We start from the raw sequence: 17,168 nt of genomic DNA on the forward strand, positions 1-17,168 counted from the left end.
GTGAGAACTTGGGGGATTCCTCCACTCTCTGATTCCATAAGTAGGTCGCTATGGGGTCACTAGTCATCATCCTGCCGACTACACCAAATTGTCACGGGGTGGTGGTGGTTATGTATTAGTATTATGGTATTATCATCTCTGGGTTTATTGCAAACAGATTTACTGAAGATGGCTATACAGTGTAGTCACAGCAAGCGAATCTTACTGCACATTTGCTCTTGCCTGCATCACAGTTTATTACCACTCCAATGGTTTCTTGTCAGCGGTTCTCTTAACTCCAGGACAGTAACCTTGAGAGGCATCCCAACTCCAGGGGAGATTCACCACCACGCTGCCCGCTGCCGTGCAGGAGAGCTCCACAGGCTCTAGGCTGCAGCCCTATTTATGGGCATGGAGTTTGACCCATGGTCATACAATATTTTGTGCAGAGCTATACCTTTTTGCTGACCTCATGCCGCATTGGGGAAAATATACCCTTTTTCTGCTTATCTCATGCCTGTTTCTGGCCTCACCAGTTGCAACCAGTTCCTCCTGGTCAGCCCTGGGCACTGTCAGTTATTTGTGGTCAGTTGGGGCCTGAGATAAGGGGGGGATAGTTGCGCTCCACCACACTTTGGGCCTGAGATGGCGGCAGGGGGTAGTTGCGCTCTGCTACAGGCATCTCTGTTGAACACAAGGTCTCAGCTCCATTTGGTACAGCACACCCAGGCATTTATATCAATGTAACTTTAAAAGGTCCAAAGCCTGTTTCTATAAGAAGACCACAAGACTACTTATTCAGTTACAAATCAACATTTCATGATATTAAAGGACAAACAGCAGGGGTTTTTTTTTCCAATTTTTTTTGGGGGGGGGGGTATTGGTATGTTGATGGGAGCTGTTAAATTAAATCCTCAAAATTCTCCCTTAAGGCAAGCACAGTACATTACATCATATCAGAAATAGGTGTGGCCAAGCCACAAGAGTTAGACTTCCCCTATGCAAACACACCAAAGCTAAAAACCAACCAAATGAAGAAAAACAAAAAAATCCACAAGCCTGGAGAAAAGGCAGGGGTATAATTCAACTGAGATTATGAAGTTTAAGACCAGCAGTCTGCACAGCTTGCAATAAATACTGACACAAACCAGGAGCACGACCTGCTCTCAAACTCAAGGAAATACTCTTGGAGGAGCAAAAAGGAACAAACTACTGCTATTTGCAGTATAAGGCACAAGTCCAAGGGAAAACCATCAAGATTTTTAGGTCATCATGTCCATTTGCTAGAAGTGGCTGTAGTACAAAAGAGTAAGTCTAAAGAACCAGTGTAGTCTTTGCAATGACTACATGTTAGGATATATAATCCAGTACCTTATGTTGCCTGAAATTCAATGTCCAAAGCACAGCCATCATTAATTTAACATACTAATCATCCTACCAGTGCATACTGGTGTATCATCACTTAATTGTTCCCATGGGCTTTTTTCATTTGTGTATTTTCATAATGAGATTTATCCCTCATTATGAACATCCTTAGGCTATACTTTCACTTATCAGAGTAATAAACATACCTAGGATACACCACATAAGCTTTTTACTAGTTTAATGTACCAGCAGTACTTCTTGGCAAGGGCAGAACAATGTACCTCAGTAGTAGACTTAAGGATCACACAGCAAGATTAAGTAGAGATAGTCCTTCCCCAGTACGGAAAGATATTTGGCGTTGTTCATAATTAATTTGTCTCTCAACATTTTGCTAGATGGGTTAGTCTGACATAGGTGAAGATCTTTTTTCTGACAGCAGTTTGTAAAAGATAGGTCTTGTTATTCTACAAGATGCTTTCCTTTTCCAGCAGCACTGTAACATGACTTTTAAAAGAGTTCTTTTTAAATCCATTTAGATAGAGATGCGAGATGAATCCATTACATTCATTCACTGTCCATTCCCATCAACACCAGGCTGTTAAATGAAACAAAACAGAGAGCTGCTTTTACCTTTTAAAATAAGCTGCAAAGACGATAAAAACCTAACAAGCCACAGAAGTCAGCAACAATAGAGAAACCGAAGAAGGATGACGCTCACGAAGCAGAGGAAGGAGCATGGTTTTTCTAGGCTGAGACGTACAGCACCGCACCTTCCAGTCCAAGTTTAACATGAGGATTCACTGCTTCTTCAAACCGAAGAGGCGGCCCAAGGGAAATCTTCGGGTCAGAGAAAGACAGCTCCTGGGACCGCTGCAACGCACGCCCGAGCCTCTCGAAGTCGGTACGCGCTTAACAGGGCCTTTCTTAGGACAGAATTTATCCGAGAACAGCACGATTTCATCCAAGAACAGCACGATTTCAGGTTCAGACGCGGCCCTCAGACTCGCAACGCTTCTCTAAGGACGTGACGATCGAAAAAGCCGCCTCCAGGCCGCAGCCCCAGGCCGCTCACGGCGCTCAGGCCAGCTCGAGCTGCTCCTGCGCGGCGGCCAGGCGCTGCTGGAGCCGGCGCTTGCGCCACTGGAGGAAGCGGCGGCGGGCGCGCCCGGCCTGCCAGCCCACCAGCACGCCCGCCGCGAAGGCCGCCAGCAGCGCCAGGCGCACGCTGCGCGGCCGCAGCACCTCCAGCGCCATGACAACCGCGGGCGGGAAAACCGCCTACGGCGGCGCGCGGCGGACAAAACTCCCCCGGGCGAGACCATGTGTTGGCGGCGGAGGGGGGAGGGAGCGCCGTGGGCTCCGCGTTGGCCCCAGCAGCTCCGCGGGGAGACGGAGGGGGGGTTCCCGAGGGGGGGCAGCCCGCGCCGCCCCGGGCTGGACGGGCACGGGGGTCGCCGTGCCCCGCCGTGCGCTCCTCAGCTCCGCGCCCCCCCCCTCCCGTGTGGGGCTTGGTACGAGACGCCCGCGGGGGACGCCCGGCGCGGCAGGACCCTCCCCCCGCGCCCCCCCCCGCTTCCGCCGGCCGGGTTAAATCCGGCGGGGCCGGGCGGGGGCAGCGCGTCCCTCGCTCCCTGTGGCCATGGCTGAGGCGGCGGCGGCTGCTCCGCAGGTAGCGGCGGGGGGTCCTACCTGGGGTGGGGGGCGCCGGGAGGTGCCGGCCCGCTGTGGCGGTTGGTGGCGGTTGGCGCTGGGGGGGGGGGAGGGAAGGGAGGTGCTCGGTTGCCCCCTCGGAGCCCCCCGGCGCTGGTGACACCCGCTGCTCCCCCCCGCTTCCCCTAGGACCTGCTGCTGGCGGCGGCGTTCGTGTCGGACGCGCAGTACAACCGCAACATCCCCTTCGAGACCTCCCCGGGGGCGGTCAGGTGAGAGGGGGTCGCGCTGGGGGGGTGGGGGGGGTGTTGGCTGTGGCCCCGCTTGCGTGTGCGTTAAGGGCGGGGAGGGAGACGAAAACTCTTCCTTGCTGGAGAGAAAGGAAAAAAAAAATCTTTCCAGAACGAGCCTCTGGCATCAGTGCTCTGTGGAGGTGGGAGAACATGGGACACTCGGCCAGCTCCCGTCCGTCCGGGAGGGGATGTGGGAATGTGGCTCTTCTCCCCTTCGGCCGCTAGTAACAAGCAACTCTGATCAGACGGGTGACTTTTCCTTGAGGCTTGGACTGCTTGAGGCAAGCTGTTTCTGTGTGTGGTGCTTAGGACAAGGTGGCCCCTTTGGAAGGGAAAGATGATGCAAAAGACTGCTGGCAAAGCAGTGTGTGAGCATGAATGAGTCCTGTAGCCCTACCTCTCCCCTCCTTCCCCCACCCTCAGAAAAGAAAACCCTTTCCTCTTACTTAATTCCTTTCTCTTGATTAATGATGCTTCTGGAGCTGCAGGGTGTTTTGGAGCCACAACAGCTCTGAGTATGTCTGTTGTTACAAAGGCACTGAGCAGGTAGATGCCCTTCTGTAGCTGCAATGCCTGGCTGCTTCTGAAAAACACAGACTGTGCACCTGTAGTCTTGTTCTGTCTGAGTATGTTAACTATTAATCACAGAAACTAGTGGTTTTCTGAATGGCATTGTCATAATGGTATTGTTAAGGGCAAGATGTCACATATCCATATAATCACCTGCCCTCTGGCCTTTACTTGAGGTGGCTGTTGGGAGGATAAGATGATTATCTGGCAATGTTGGAGGCCTTTATATCAGCAGGGAAACTATATGCTCTCTCCATAGGACTGCTCCACAAACAAAAGGAGCCACTGTTGCATGCCATAGCGTGAAACCTGTGGGGAGCTTGGAACTAGATGTGTTCACAGTTAATGCAAGCATTCACTGGAGGTTTTGCTGCCTTAGGGAATTGAATGCCTCTTGACTTGTGTATTAAAAGTAGCTTACTCTGCAACTCCATGCTTCTCTCTGGTAGCTTGTCTTGTCTCTTTGCTTTTTAACCTGCAAAGAATTAGATATTTAATCAGACTTGGTTTGTATATCATGTGGCTATCTGACCTTAGCAGAAGTTTGCACTAAAATTAAGGAAGAAAGTAATTACAAAAAAGTAACTCCAACAAATCTACATGTTTCAGGTCTTAAACCCAACTGAAGAAGACCTGTTTCTTCTCTCTGGCTTTTTTACTCCCTGAAAGGGAGCATAGGGACTGTCAGCTATGAGAGTAGAAGGAAGGACTAGGAAAAAGACAAGCTGACTGGGCTGGACAGCAGGCTCCAGCCCTTGGCTGAAATTTGGCAATCCTGTCCAGTCAGTCCGAGGTTGTGTAGGCACAGTGTGAAGGCTCCCCCCAGTAGTCCTTGGCTGGCAGAAATTTGCAAACATGTCCCTGTTCCACTTGCAGCACTTGTACCCTTTTGCTCCATGACTGTTTGGGATATTCTTCCAAGATTCATTTTCCGAGCCCCTGGGGATGTGTATTGAAGCCCTGGCTTATGGTGCCACTGCCTTCTTTCCATAGGCTTTACTATCTCTATAACCATTGGATGATGCAAGCAGCTACCTACTTCTTCATCTTTCTCAACCTTTCCCTTGCGATGTTTGAAGAACCTGCTGTGTATCCGCTCCCTTTCTTGGTAAGTCTCCAGGCAGTATAGAAGCAGGAGCACGACTACTGCCATGTTGCATGTTGTAGCAAGTTAAGGGCTTTTCTTGGAGGTGTCAAGAGATAACTGATGCTGACTTTTTCCTGTTGATAGCTTTGATCTACTGGAATGGGGGGAAAAAATGGGCATAGTAACCAGGTAGGGACTATGGCTGCTATTATTGGCATCAGCAGTAGGGGATGTGACCATGAGTGAAGTCACATTGCTTTTCTTTATCTTTGTATGATGCAAGTATAGTCCGGTGTCTCAAAGCACAAGTGGTATATTGCCCTTAGGACTGTTTCTGCAGCCTTTCTTTGTTTTGTGCTTGTGACAGATGTACAAATCTACCAGCTCTAAGCTGTCCTCAGCAGGCAATTTCACAAAAGGAAGCCTGAAACTGTTGTTTGGTGCCAGATTTGTGAGCCTGCAAAACAAACAACAGAAAATCCCACTGGAAAAACTTTTTTTAGTGACTCTACCTGTTTTTCTCTGTCTGTATGCCAGCCTGAGCATCCTTATCTGTGCGAAGAGGGCTAGCATGGCAGTCAGTTGTCCTGACTCAGACATCCCTCTTTCTTTCTCTCTGTAGGCCACCTCTCTGATTGAGGTGTTGTGCCTTCTGGTGTTCTCTGGCCGGCTTATGCATTTTGCAAAAGTCACCCCTCGCAACATATTTTGGAAGGATACCAAGAATATCTGTGTGATGGTTGCAATCCTGGTGAGTTAGGCCTGAAGTGGCCAGTGTATAGGTGCCTTTTTTTCTTCCTGTTGCTTTCCTGGTAATGTGGATCTAATGCACAAGACTCCTCAGGAGCCACCCCCAATTCAACCTGCAGCTCAGCCTGTTTGTACAACCCTGTCGTGTGTGTGTGTCTTGTATCAGCTAACCCCGCTGTCTTCATCTAGACACATTTCTAGAATAGCTCCTGGGAATTTTACTCCTCTTTCTGCTACAGATGTCTCTAACAGACTTGGCTGTCTATGGGACCCTCAGGATATACAATGTGAGGAGCATTCGATGGTCAAGAATAGTGAGGCCCATCTTCTTGATCAACTTTGCAGAGAGTCGCCAGGTAGGGAACACTTCTAGTGGGAAGCACATGGTACAGGACATGCTTGAGGTAAGGTCATGCTTAATAAAGCATAACAGTGCACAGAGAAGGAAGCATGTTTCCTGTAAGGAAGGATGTTTCCTGTCCAGCCTGTGTGGAAGAGCAGCTGCCATCTGCAAGCAGAGTTAGATCCTGTCCTTGAGATGAGCGAACATAACAGCACTGTGGACAAGAAAACTGTTTCTCCAGTGGCTCTCTAGGATGTGCAGGGTGAATGCAGTTTCCTTAATCTGCCCTGGTCAGGGGCCAGGTTACTTATTTCTGGAAGTCTCCTAGGCAAACAGTCATGAGTGTCATGCTGTGCTCAAACTAAATTCCTAGTCCAGTCTGTCTGGACTTTGATTTCTCTTGTCATGGGGAGATCTTTGCCCTGCTGCGGAAGGCCGTTCTGGTCCTGACTTGCAATGAGTAAAATACCATGGTGCGGAGGCCTGGAGGAGGGAACAGCTGAACTCTCATGTTGTGAGCTTGCATTTGGTGGCTCAGAGGTTCTTGTCTCTGACCTGTCCCCTGGAGCACAAGCATCTCTGCAGTGACACCAGGCTTTTTTCCCCTTGGCTAGCTGAGTTCATAGCGGTATGTACGCTGGGTCTCTCCTTTCATCCTCTCCTCCAGGGGATGAGGTGGAAAGGCTTAGTACTCTTGTACAGGCTTTTGCAGAACAGAATTGGCATGACCAGGTCAGAATCTCTCCTGCTGGGCAGCAGAAGAGTTCCTGTGTCCCACTTTGCCTATCTGTCCCTGTGTAGGTGTTTCATCCTGATGGGCTGGGGAGGGAAAACCAGATAATGCCTTGCCTCTAAACACTTCCGTTGCCCCTGGCAGATTCGAAGAGCATTCCGCAGCATCCGCAACACCTTCCCAGAGATCACCTATGTCTTCTTGCTCTTCATGTTCAGTGTTCTCATGTTCTCCCTCATGGCCTTGAAGCTGTTTGGTGAGAGGTACAGATACTTTTCTGCTCAGAGTGGGTTGGAAAGAATGGGGGTGATGCTTCTCGGCAGGAGGGAATCTGGCAACTCCAAGCTGTACTGCTGAATATATGAACGCTGCTGATTCCTGCAGTTGTGGGATGGGATATGTAGTCTTTCTACTTAACTTGACATTGTCTGTTTCCTCCTAGGAATCTCAAGACAGCAGAAGGCTTGCCATATTTTACAAACTACCTGGAAATTGTATTTGATCTGTATGTGCTGGTGACAACAGCAAACAGCCCGGATGTCATGTATGTTTTCTGAGTTTGAAGCCTTTATGTGTGAATGCTGATGTCCTGCCCCTAGGGGTGGAGAAATCATGGTCCTGTATGCAGAGTTCCGCGGAGAGTGATGTTTAACATCTGCAGCAGCTGACCTCACTTTATGTGCATTTTTTAAAAAAAGGGAGGAGGAGGGAGAATCTTCTAATGCTGACTGCCCATGAAATGTAACTCTTTGCCTGTTTTGTTGTCATACTGTTCTCAGCTTTCTGCTTACTTGGCACAAGGTAACCTGGGCAGAGATCTCTTGATGCAACAGATAAATCTGAGCATCTGCAGTGCTTGCTTAGCAACCTGAGCATTGTGCATGGCTATCTTGCATCCTGGCAGGGTCTCTGGTTAGAACAATTCTGTATGGCACGGCAGTCTCTTTGGATCGGCAATATGTGTGGTTTTTTGGTTTTTGTCCCCTGTTCCTCCCTGCTTTGTGGCCCTCCCCCCATCCTGTAGTGGCTTTGTGAATTGTCAGCTTTCTGCTCTATAGGTGGAATCTGAACCAGAAACTGAGATTAGGAAGACATTTAGAAAAGATGTGCTGAAAATGCTGCTTTCCAAATGACCCAATAGCTAATGAAGGTTTGAAGGGACAACACCCCTGCCAAAACTTTGATTAAAAGTGTGGGGTGGTTTTTAAGGAAGGTTGTGTTCTAATGACTGTATGCCTTTTGTCTCATAATATTTGCAAGGGTTCATGTACAGTTTTTTAAACTTGCACAGTTAAGTTCTATTTATGTAAGGCCTGAGCCTTCCATCCTTATTTGTTCTAACTTGGTTCCTATTTCAGTTCATACTGTGAAGGAGCCCTCAAAAATAGCAAAAACACCCTCATTTGTGTGTTGGAGATGTGCTGGACAGAACTGGGGGTGATCCTTGCACCCTGGGTGTTTAGAGTGAGACTGGTTGACTTGGAGTGGGTAGAATTGGAGGTCTGAGTGCAACATTGCAGTGAGGGTCTGCAAAGCCAATAACTTGCCAACTTAGCAATAGGACCTCACTTCAAGATTCTGCACTTAAACTTCTGTCAGGCTAGGTTTAGTGTCTCTGCTTTCTCTTCTCCATCCCTTCAAAGGGGACTAACGAATATGGGATGAAGAGCTAGCAGAAGAATTCTTCTCTAACTTGCCTAACAGACACATTCTCCTATCCAGAGGTGGGGTATTACCTGGCTATCCAAAACAGTACCTTAAAATCCAGTTGGAAGACAGTTTTCCTGAAGTGACTTTTATTTCCCTGTTTGTTTGCTCTACAAGTAATAATCTCTTTCCCCCTCTCTAGGATGCCAGCATTTGACTTCAGCTGGTGGTATGCCCTATTCTTCATTACCTATGTCATCATCAACACCTATATCTTTATGTCTGTCTTCCTGGCTGTTGTGTACAACAACTACAGAAAACACCTGAAGGTAATGTGTGGAGGGTTGAATAGTTACCTGCAACTGCCTTCTTTTTTTGTATAGCTTTGTGTGGAGGCATCTGGCTTTCTCTTGGAAATCCCCTGTCTCTGGAAAATGTGGAACAGCTTTTTTTGAACAGATGTACAGTTTCTGGCCTCTGGGGTTCTGCAAATATGAAGCACAGATCCACTTTTTGTATCATGGATTGCTGTGAGTTCTGCTTCTAGCATTTAACAACAAAAAGTTCTGTGCTGGTGTGCTCCCAGGAAGTTGCAAAAGATGGCAGTCATGTCTCTGTGCATTATGTCCTTCAGAGGCTTAGACCTCACTCAAGAACACTGTCTCTGTGCAGAAGACTTTTCAGCTGACCATAAGCACACAGCACTTTTCTCTGCCACTGAGCATGCCATTAAAGGAAAGGAAGTATAAAGGGAGGTCTGAATAAATCAGAATTCTATTACTTCAACCTCAAGTGAGTGAGTGCAGTTCAGTACTTGTGACCAAAGGCTTAAAGCTGGAAATTCCAGTATTTGCTTACAGATGGGTAGCATATGTGGATGCAGCACTTTTGCCTCTGTGAACTGAGGTTGTGCAGTTGCTGTGATTGTTTTTCTCTTTTTTTTCTTTGAAAGATATTCCCCCATATATCCTTTGTTAGACACCATCCTTTGCATCTTTTCTTCACGTTTTCTTCCAGTTTTCAATGTATCTTTCAGCAGCAAGGGACCTAGTGATATCCAGAGTGCTGTGCACAGGGCCTCTGGTTGCCAGTTAAATAGCATTTCCCTCGCCCCATTGATTATGCTGTACTTGGTGTCTGCTATCACTCCAGAAGTGTTCCTTTGAGCCTCCTCTTGCATTACTGTGCATGGCAACAACATGAAAAGCAAAGGAGGAGGAAGAGGGACTGAAGCTGTCTGAATCCTGAAATTCTTTCTAGAATGAGATCCGCAAGCTTGCTTACATGAAGCGCCGCAAGATGGTAGAGGCCTTCAACCTCCTGAAGGAAGAGGAGGGAGCAGAATTTGTGGTTAGAGAAGCCCAGTGGAAGCAGCTTGTCAAACTGGTGGCTCCTGATATCAGCAACTCCCACCGAGAGTTGCTGCTACACATATCAGATGATGAGCAGAAGGGCTTCATAGGTGAGCAGCAGGGGCCTACTGTGCTCAAGGCAATGGGAAGGAGGCTGGGGAGGAGCCTGGGGTCAGGAGCGTGATGCTTCAAGGGTTTTGGCAAAGGGACCTGTGGTCCATAATGGACCCAGAGGGACTCCAGGGCTCTCTTGCTGCTTCCCTCTCCAGATTGCTCGAGTCCTGAAAGGTTGTTCTTTCTGCCTGTGCTTCCTCACACCAACTGTGCTGTAGACAATGTCCTGTATGCTGTGGGCAACTCATCACACGGCAAGCCTGACCATTGAGTGTGGCAGCACAAGCCAGGGGAAGCCTCCCTTATTAGCAGATTCCTCTGAGCAATGTGGTGTCCCACACATTCCTCTGGAGCCTCTTCCCCTGCTCCTGATAGAGACAGGATATCAGGAGAGATGGACCAGTCTCCTGATGCTAGATCCTGCTTATCCTGGTCATGAAAGGTTTGTGTGGGCTGTTGGACTCTGGCTTGAGCCAGTCTGCCAGGAGTGGGGCAGAGGAGCTGCTGAGTATTGAGTTCAGTCTGTGGTGGCATGTGCTTTGTCTGCTGCAGTGCACGGTTTTGAGTCTGAATTGCTGCAACTTGTGTGCAGGCTGGTTTGCATTGGCAGGACACTGTCACTTTTATTATGACAGTGGACTGATGTGCAGTGCTCTTCTCTACTGCAGATAAAAAGTCCTTTGTACGCCTGGCAGATCTCCTCAACATCCAGGTGATTACCCTGAAGATACGCAGGCATCCACTGGGGCGATGGCTGCCTCACATCTACAACTCGGCAGCAAGCCAATTCCTGCGCAGCATGGTTAGACACAGGTAAGTCTATGCTGTTGGAGCAAGTAGCCCATAATTCAAAGGGCTGCAGAGCAGTGGTGTGGCAAGCAAATGCTCTTCTGGGTGACATGCTGGAAACTACAAACTCCCTGCAGGTGAATATTAGGGGTCCTGCTTTCAAAAACATTCTGTGGACCACCTGGGCTCCTAGTCTACCTTTGCTGGTGTGCAGAAACTAGACTAAGCTATCTGAGTCCATACCTCTTCCAGTTCACTTGTTCAGCTCTTCTTGATTCCAGTAACAATTACTAAATGCTGCACCTATAGAAGTGCTAGATCATCTAGTGTAACCCCCTTGCTCAAAGCAGGATCAACTAGATTAGGTTATTCAGGGCTGTGTATGCTTGGGTTTTGAATATCTACAGTGATGGAGACTTCAGCCTCTCTGCAACATTTGACTACCCTCAGTTTCTTCTTTTTTTTAACTTGTTTAAATGGAACTTCCTGCATTTCAATTTGTGCCCATTGCCTCTTGTGCTTATACTGGATACCACTTATAAGTCTGACTCCATCTTCTTTACTTCCTCACATCAGGTTGTACACACTAATAAGATGCCTCCTAAAGCCTTCCCTCTTTCCAGGCTGAACAATCCTGAGTCTCTCAGCACCTTGTGTGTCAGATGTTCCAATGCCTTAATGATCTTTGTGGTCTTTTGCTGCATTCACTTTAGTATGTCGATGTCCAGATATGGTCTCCTTAATGCTGAGTGGATAGGAAGGTCTGCCTCCCTTGACCTGCTGGCAGTGCTCTTCCCAGTGCAGCCCAGGATGCTGTTGGCCTTCTTTGCCACAAGGGCGCATTGCTGGCTCATGTTTAACTGTCCACCAGGACTCCCAGGTCCTTCTCTGCTGAGCTGCTTGCTGGACAGCTGGCCTCCAGCCTCTACTGGTGTGTGAGGTTATTCCTCCCCAGGTGCAGGACTCTGCATTTTTGTGTTGAACTCAGGAGATTCCTGTCTACCCATTTCGTCAGCATGTTGGGGTCTCTCTGAATGGCAACGTTCGCATCTGGTGTATCAACCACTCCTCCCAATTTTGCATAGTCTTCTGTTTTACTTGTCCAGTCTTGCTGCTTGACTTCGTGGAAATCCGGTTGCAGTCAGCATCTAAGAATTTGTGTTTAACATTGAGAAAACAGTGGCGTACCTTGAAAGCATGTGCTATTTTTAGTGTTGGATGTCAAGAGCAAAGCTAAACTCCAGAGCAGCTCTCTTAAACTCAGGTTTAGGAAGAATGGATTGGTAAAGATAGTTTTCTAAATGGCATTGTCTGAGGGAGGAGGCAAAGAGAACTTTGAAGTAACTGTAACTTTGACCTTCTTGGGAATGGCAAACTGATTGCTTTATCTTTCTCTTCTTGCAGGGGATTTGTTTGGACTTATGATGTCATCATTCTAATAAATGCAATATTCATTGCTCTGGATGAGGAAAGCCCCTTTATTTCCTATGCAGAGTGGGTGTTCCTTGCATTGTATATAATTGAGATACTCCTGAAAGTGTATACTTATGAACCAAGGACGTTCTTTGGCAAAAACCAATTCTGGAACTGGTGAGTGGGATGGGTGGCTGTTGTGAAAGTAGTGCCAAGTGTGAAGAGATCTTTGGAGTCTGTTTCTCAAGAACTGAAAGTCTTTTGAGGAGAGTTGGCTGACTGAGACAACTGATGTGCTAGGGTGTAGCTGAAATGATTGTGAGCACAAGATGACAATGTGCTCTTTCCTGGCTCTAATGGGGACTTCTGTCCTCTGTCCCCTCTGCTAGCTCAGAGCTTTCCCTTGTCATCTCTGAGCCCTAGGCAAAAAAGGCCTGGATCTGCTATCTTAACAAGGATGGCTTTGTGGTGTGTCAAGGACACTTCCCGCTGCTGGGCAAGGGGAAAGTGTTTTGCTAAACAAAAGCTTTTCCATCTCTCTACCCTGCAAATCTGAGATGAAGTAAGACTGCCCTGTGCAGATATAGGGAGAGGGGTCACTACTTGACTGTGTGGCAGCTAAAAGTCCATTCTGTTGCCCACAAATCCAACAGCACTACCCTTCCCTTGTGCTAGGTTTGATACCCTGATCATCTTTGCTGCCTTGACTGCAACAATACTCAACACCACTCTAAAATCGAGTAAGTGCAGTTTATACAACCTGCATGCATTTGGGAAACCTGGTGGTCTTAAGAGTCCTCTTCTGCAATCACCTTGGGCTCGGGAAGCTCTAGGAAAGGTCAAGGAATTTCCTATAGCATTTCTAAGAACTAACCTAGGCTTTGGGGGGGAGGACAAGGGAGTTTTTTTTGGTTTATTGTTAAGCACTAGCTATTCATAACAGGTAGCAATATGCTTTAAGTCCACAGTTCCTGGCTTATTTTTCTGAAAAAATCTCTTTCCTTTCTCAGCCACAGAGTACAACAGCCAACAAATCCTGGACATTGTCTTCATATTAAGGGTCCTCAGGCTCATAAGGATTGTTGACAGTATTCAAAGGTAATGAACAGAATGGGAAAGGGAGAAATTTGTGGGGTAGGCCTTCTCGGGGACTGGGTGAGAGACAGTTCCTTGAGTTGCCCTGCAGGGCTGCTTTGGACTGACTGGCTACTCAAGTCATCCCAAGACCTTGTCCACATGTGCCTGGGATGAGCCCAGGTGCTTCAGCCTCTCTGAAGACTTTCTTAATAAATGGGTACATGTGGGGAGCCCTTGCTGGATGGGATGCAAAGATAAGCAAGTGTGGGCTTTATCAGAGCCTCCTCATGGAAGGTGGTGTCATGAATCATTTGCTGTAGGTTCCGGGTCATCATGAACACCCTGATAAACATCGTACCGACAATGCTGACATTTGGTGGGCTGACTCTGGTAAGAAACCCTAGTATCATAGCTCAAAGCACTCCAGTTTTGCAGGAATGTGTTTAAAGTCTGCTCTTTCCAAGAGGATAAATGCAAAGCTCTGGATGGAGGGCCAGTTAAACTGTAAGTGTTGATTAGATTCTTGGTTATTGCACATGTAAATGTGTGTAAAGGGACTGGGTTTCTATTGGTCACCAGGTCAGAGGTCAGGAAGCTCTTTGCTCCATGGGGCAGTGAAGATGCTCTGTACAGTCTGAGCTTCAGACACTGTAAAGAATCAAGCTATGATTTGGGCAAAAAGCTGAATGGGAAACCTATTTCTCAAATCACTTCCTGAAAATAGGCTGCTCTTTTATAGTTTGAGAATTCCCATTTCCATGTCCTTGGCCTCTGGTTTGAGTTATTTTTTTATTCCTGGGTGGGAATTGCTCTTGAGTGGGTTGTGTCTTTTTGTCTCTGTCTACTCCTTAGCAGCTTGCAGTGGCTGTAACAGAACTAAAAAACAAAATGAACAAAAAACCCTTCTGCTGGAACTGGTAAACTTCATATGGGTCTTGCTGCTTACTGGAGAAACAGGTGATGGATGGAGTTTTTCTTCCCAGGTTGTGTACTATGTATTTGCTATCATTGGCATGGAGTTATTCCGGGGTAAAATCCAATTCTTCCCTGCAAACTCAAATGCTCCTCATGCCCTGGAGTGTGGAAACCCAGCTCTCAAGGACTCTTTGTTTGCCCGTGGGAAATACTGCAAGAATAACTTCAACAACTTTGCTTCTTCCTTCATAGTCCTCTTGGAGCTCACTGTAGTCAATCAGTGGCATGATATCCTTTGGTAGAAGGTCCATACTAGAGCTCCATGGTACCATACTCTTCTCCTGCCCCCTGCCCCTCCCTTTGTCTTGTGTGTATCCATGTGTATATAGTGCCACACAACAGAGAAGTAATCCCTGGAGAATACTTTTTCAGAAGATCATCACTAGGCAGTTTTATCCGTTTCCTCCCTTAGTGCTACTCTGCAGCAAAATGTTCTCCTCCCTTAGTGCTTTAGCCCTTAACTCCTGTTATACTCATTGCCAACGGATTTGCCAATGTGACTGTTCAGCCTGCAAAGCTGTACTTCATTGCCTTCCACATTGTGATGGTTATAATTATTGTCAAGTAAGTTTTGGTTTCCTCTCATTTCTATTTTGGAGTGAAGGAGAGGGGGCTCTGCCCCCTGCCAGGGTAGTGTTGATGATCCCAGGGGTCATGCATGGGGCAGTTCTTGGAGAAAAGCAAGATATTTGTTGTAGGAGAGCCTGTTGCATCTGTTCTTTTCTCCACTGAGTGCCGCTTTGGTGCTCTGACTTGCAGCTCCCCCTCTCCAGCAGACATTACCACAAGCACGGGGTACCCAGTGCTGGGACATGAGCTTGGGAATATTGAGATAATGGTTTGTGCCCACAAGCATGGGGGATGCTAGTGATGCAATGCTGCTATGTAATCCTGCTCTTCATTTTTTTCAGTATCTTTGTGTCGTTCATTTTGGAGGCTTTCTTTGTGGAGTACTCACTAGAGAAGAGTGAAGTGGAAACAGCCATTGAACAGAAAATCCAGGAACTGGGAATGGGAATCCAAGAGTAAGTCCCCTAAAGAGTGATGATGGATATGGCTGGCTTGGCATGTCAGATGAGGGCTGTGTGATGGCAGGAAAATACTTTCCTCTGTTCCCAGGTTTTAGCTGGGACTTCTCTTCCTTGCCACAAAGCTATTTCTAATCTATCATAACCATGGAGGCTTGGTCTAGACAGTAGCAGAAAGTCGCTTATCTTGTTCTCGCAGGTGGAAGTTCAGTACAGAGCCTGCCTTGGTGTGCTCTTCCAGCCCAGGGCTGTTGCCCAGAGGATGGGAGAGATGCTGGAGATTTGCAGGGTGACCACAGTGCTTGCCCTGTCTGAGAGAATCCACTGCTGCTGCGTATGTGTGGCCCTCCCCTGGAATAACTTCTAGCCCTTCTTCTTGTATAGGGAGGAGCTCCAGGATGAAAAACTCCTTGATAATATGGAGAGTGCTGAGCATGACCTTGAGGGAGAAGGTGGAACAAAGCCACAAGCTAAAGGGCTGGTGTTTAAAATTGCCTCCAAACGTAAGTGTGGCCCTACACACTCTTGGATGTGGTAACTCTGCTGCTGGTCTGCCCAACAGTTGCTTTAAAAGAGGCCAGAGCTTTGAACTGTGCCTGATGATAGTCCTCTCTCTGGGGAAGCTCCCAGAGCACTTCCACCTCCTAGGCAGAAGGCTGGCTGTGAGTTTGAGCTACAAAAGCAGCCAAAACCCAGCTGGAGGCATTTAGAGAACCCTGGACAGTCTATAATGTTGTCTGCTGTGTCTCTTTACTTCTGTAGCAATGCTCTTCCACTCTCCTACCTACATGCTGCAACGCATGCTTGTCAGCTCCATAAAGACACTGTCTTGGTGGCTCAGGTCCTGCTGCTGTTAAGAAGCCTGTTCTCTACTCATCTCTCCTCCCTGTATGCACTTTGCTTTCCTCCTCGCTTGGATCACTGGGTAACTACATGCTGCATTCCCCTAGCTTAATACTCTTCCTTCCCCTGACTTTATTGCTGTACTTTCCTGCTGTCCTGTAGACAGATCCTCTTTAAGCCTATGTTTCTCACTGTGACAGCTGATAAGATCACACATCCATTCAGGGAACACTTGTAAAGGATAAGACCTTTATTTTAAGAGTTAAACACTTTTATTCTAAGTGTTCAGGATGCTTAAAAGTAGGTAAGATAAAATAATAGGAGAAGGCGATTGGGCGCTTTGGTGGCTGTTGTGGGTTTGTTTTTCTGCTTTGTGTGAAACATAGTGGAAACGAGATTTGAGCAGGAGCTTCATTAAGGGAGGCATTGCCTAACTTTTACTGAGGAAATAGGAATGGAGGTTTAGAGTGATTGGGTTTTTTTGGTCCCCTTCAGGGTACAGAACGGTCGATGCTCTGCTTCAGCGCATGTTTGAGGCAGAAATACCCCCTGAGGATGAAGGCCCTTCATTTGAAGAGATCTTAAACCTGTCCCCTACTGACGCTGTACCAAGCAATGTCACTTTTGAGGCTGCTGCATAACGTGGGAAGTCCACAGCAATCAACAAGGAAGAGCTAGTTCTCAGCTGTCCCCAAGTCTCAGAGTGTTCTCTGGCTGCCTTTGGTCGGTCTGCCACTGCAGCCATGGGCCGAGGGGCCAGATCCAGCAGTAGAAGGGGAAGCAGATGCTGGAAATACTGGAGTCATAGTGGCGTGAGCTTTATCTGATGTAAAGTCTCATTTAAATGTTGAAAGTAGAAATACCGTAAAGGGAAAGTGTGCCGAGTTAGTGGATGTGTGTATCCTACCTAACTTGCACAGTAAGACACTACTTGGAACAGCATAGCATTCACTATGTTATGAAATATCTTAATTCCTGTAACTGGAATTGCTATTAGTCACTTTTTATATGCACCTATGGACAAGCATAAGTCGAAATAAACAGCTCTTGCAGCACGGTATGAGCAGTCATTGCAGTTATTAATGGTGGGAAGTCCTCTTGTGACCCTCCGGCCACCCTGGGCACGTGACCGCGGAGGCCGCGCCCACTTCCGTGGAGGG

The 17,168-nt window shown here is 47.6% G+C and overlaps 1 protein-coding gene and 1 long non-coding RNA gene across 2 annotated transcripts; one reads left to right on the forward strand and one right to left on the reverse strand.

Annotated features, from left to right (window-relative positions):
* Window positions 1-773: 773 nt before the first annotated feature.
* LOC135327969 (uncharacterized) lies at window positions 774-2,424 on the reverse strand. Its single transcript, XR_010388668.1, has 2 exons — window positions 2,115-2,424; window positions 774-1,939 (listed from the first exon to the last, which is right to left on the reverse strand). It is a non-coding gene; the product is annotated as an uncharacterized LOC135327969 (long non-coding RNA).
* A 442-nt stretch (window positions 2,425-2,866) lies between these two features.
* Window positions 2,867-17,066, forward strand: LOC112989362 (uncharacterized). The gene is made up of 19 exons (XM_026110487.2): window positions 2,867-3,013; window positions 3,184-3,266; window positions 4,851-4,965; window positions 5,567-5,695; window positions 5,934-6,050; window positions 6,915-7,033; window positions 7,213-7,314; window positions 8,620-8,746; window positions 9,678-9,879; window positions 10,552-10,696; window positions 12,077-12,262; window positions 12,761-12,825; window positions 13,096-13,183; window positions 13,483-13,552; window positions 14,146-14,365; window positions 14,611-14,701; window positions 15,049-15,162; window positions 15,550-15,668; window positions 16,504-17,066. Exons 1-19 carry the CDS (start codon window positions 2,984-2,986, stop codon window positions 16,647-16,649), a joined length of 2,268 nt encoding a protein of 755 aa, XP_025966272.2. The 5' UTR covers window positions 2,867-2,983; the 3' UTR covers window positions 16,650-17,066.
* The last annotated feature ends 102 nt before the right edge of the window (window positions 17,067-17,168 follow it).

The sequence above is a fragment of the Dromaius novaehollandiae genome, chromosome 3 (assembly GCF_036370855.1).
Source record: "Dromaius novaehollandiae isolate bDroNov1 chromosome 3, bDroNov1.hap1, whole genome shotgun sequence".
Lineage (NCBI taxonomy): Eukaryota > Metazoa > Chordata > Aves > Casuariiformes > Dromaiidae > Dromaius > Dromaius novaehollandiae.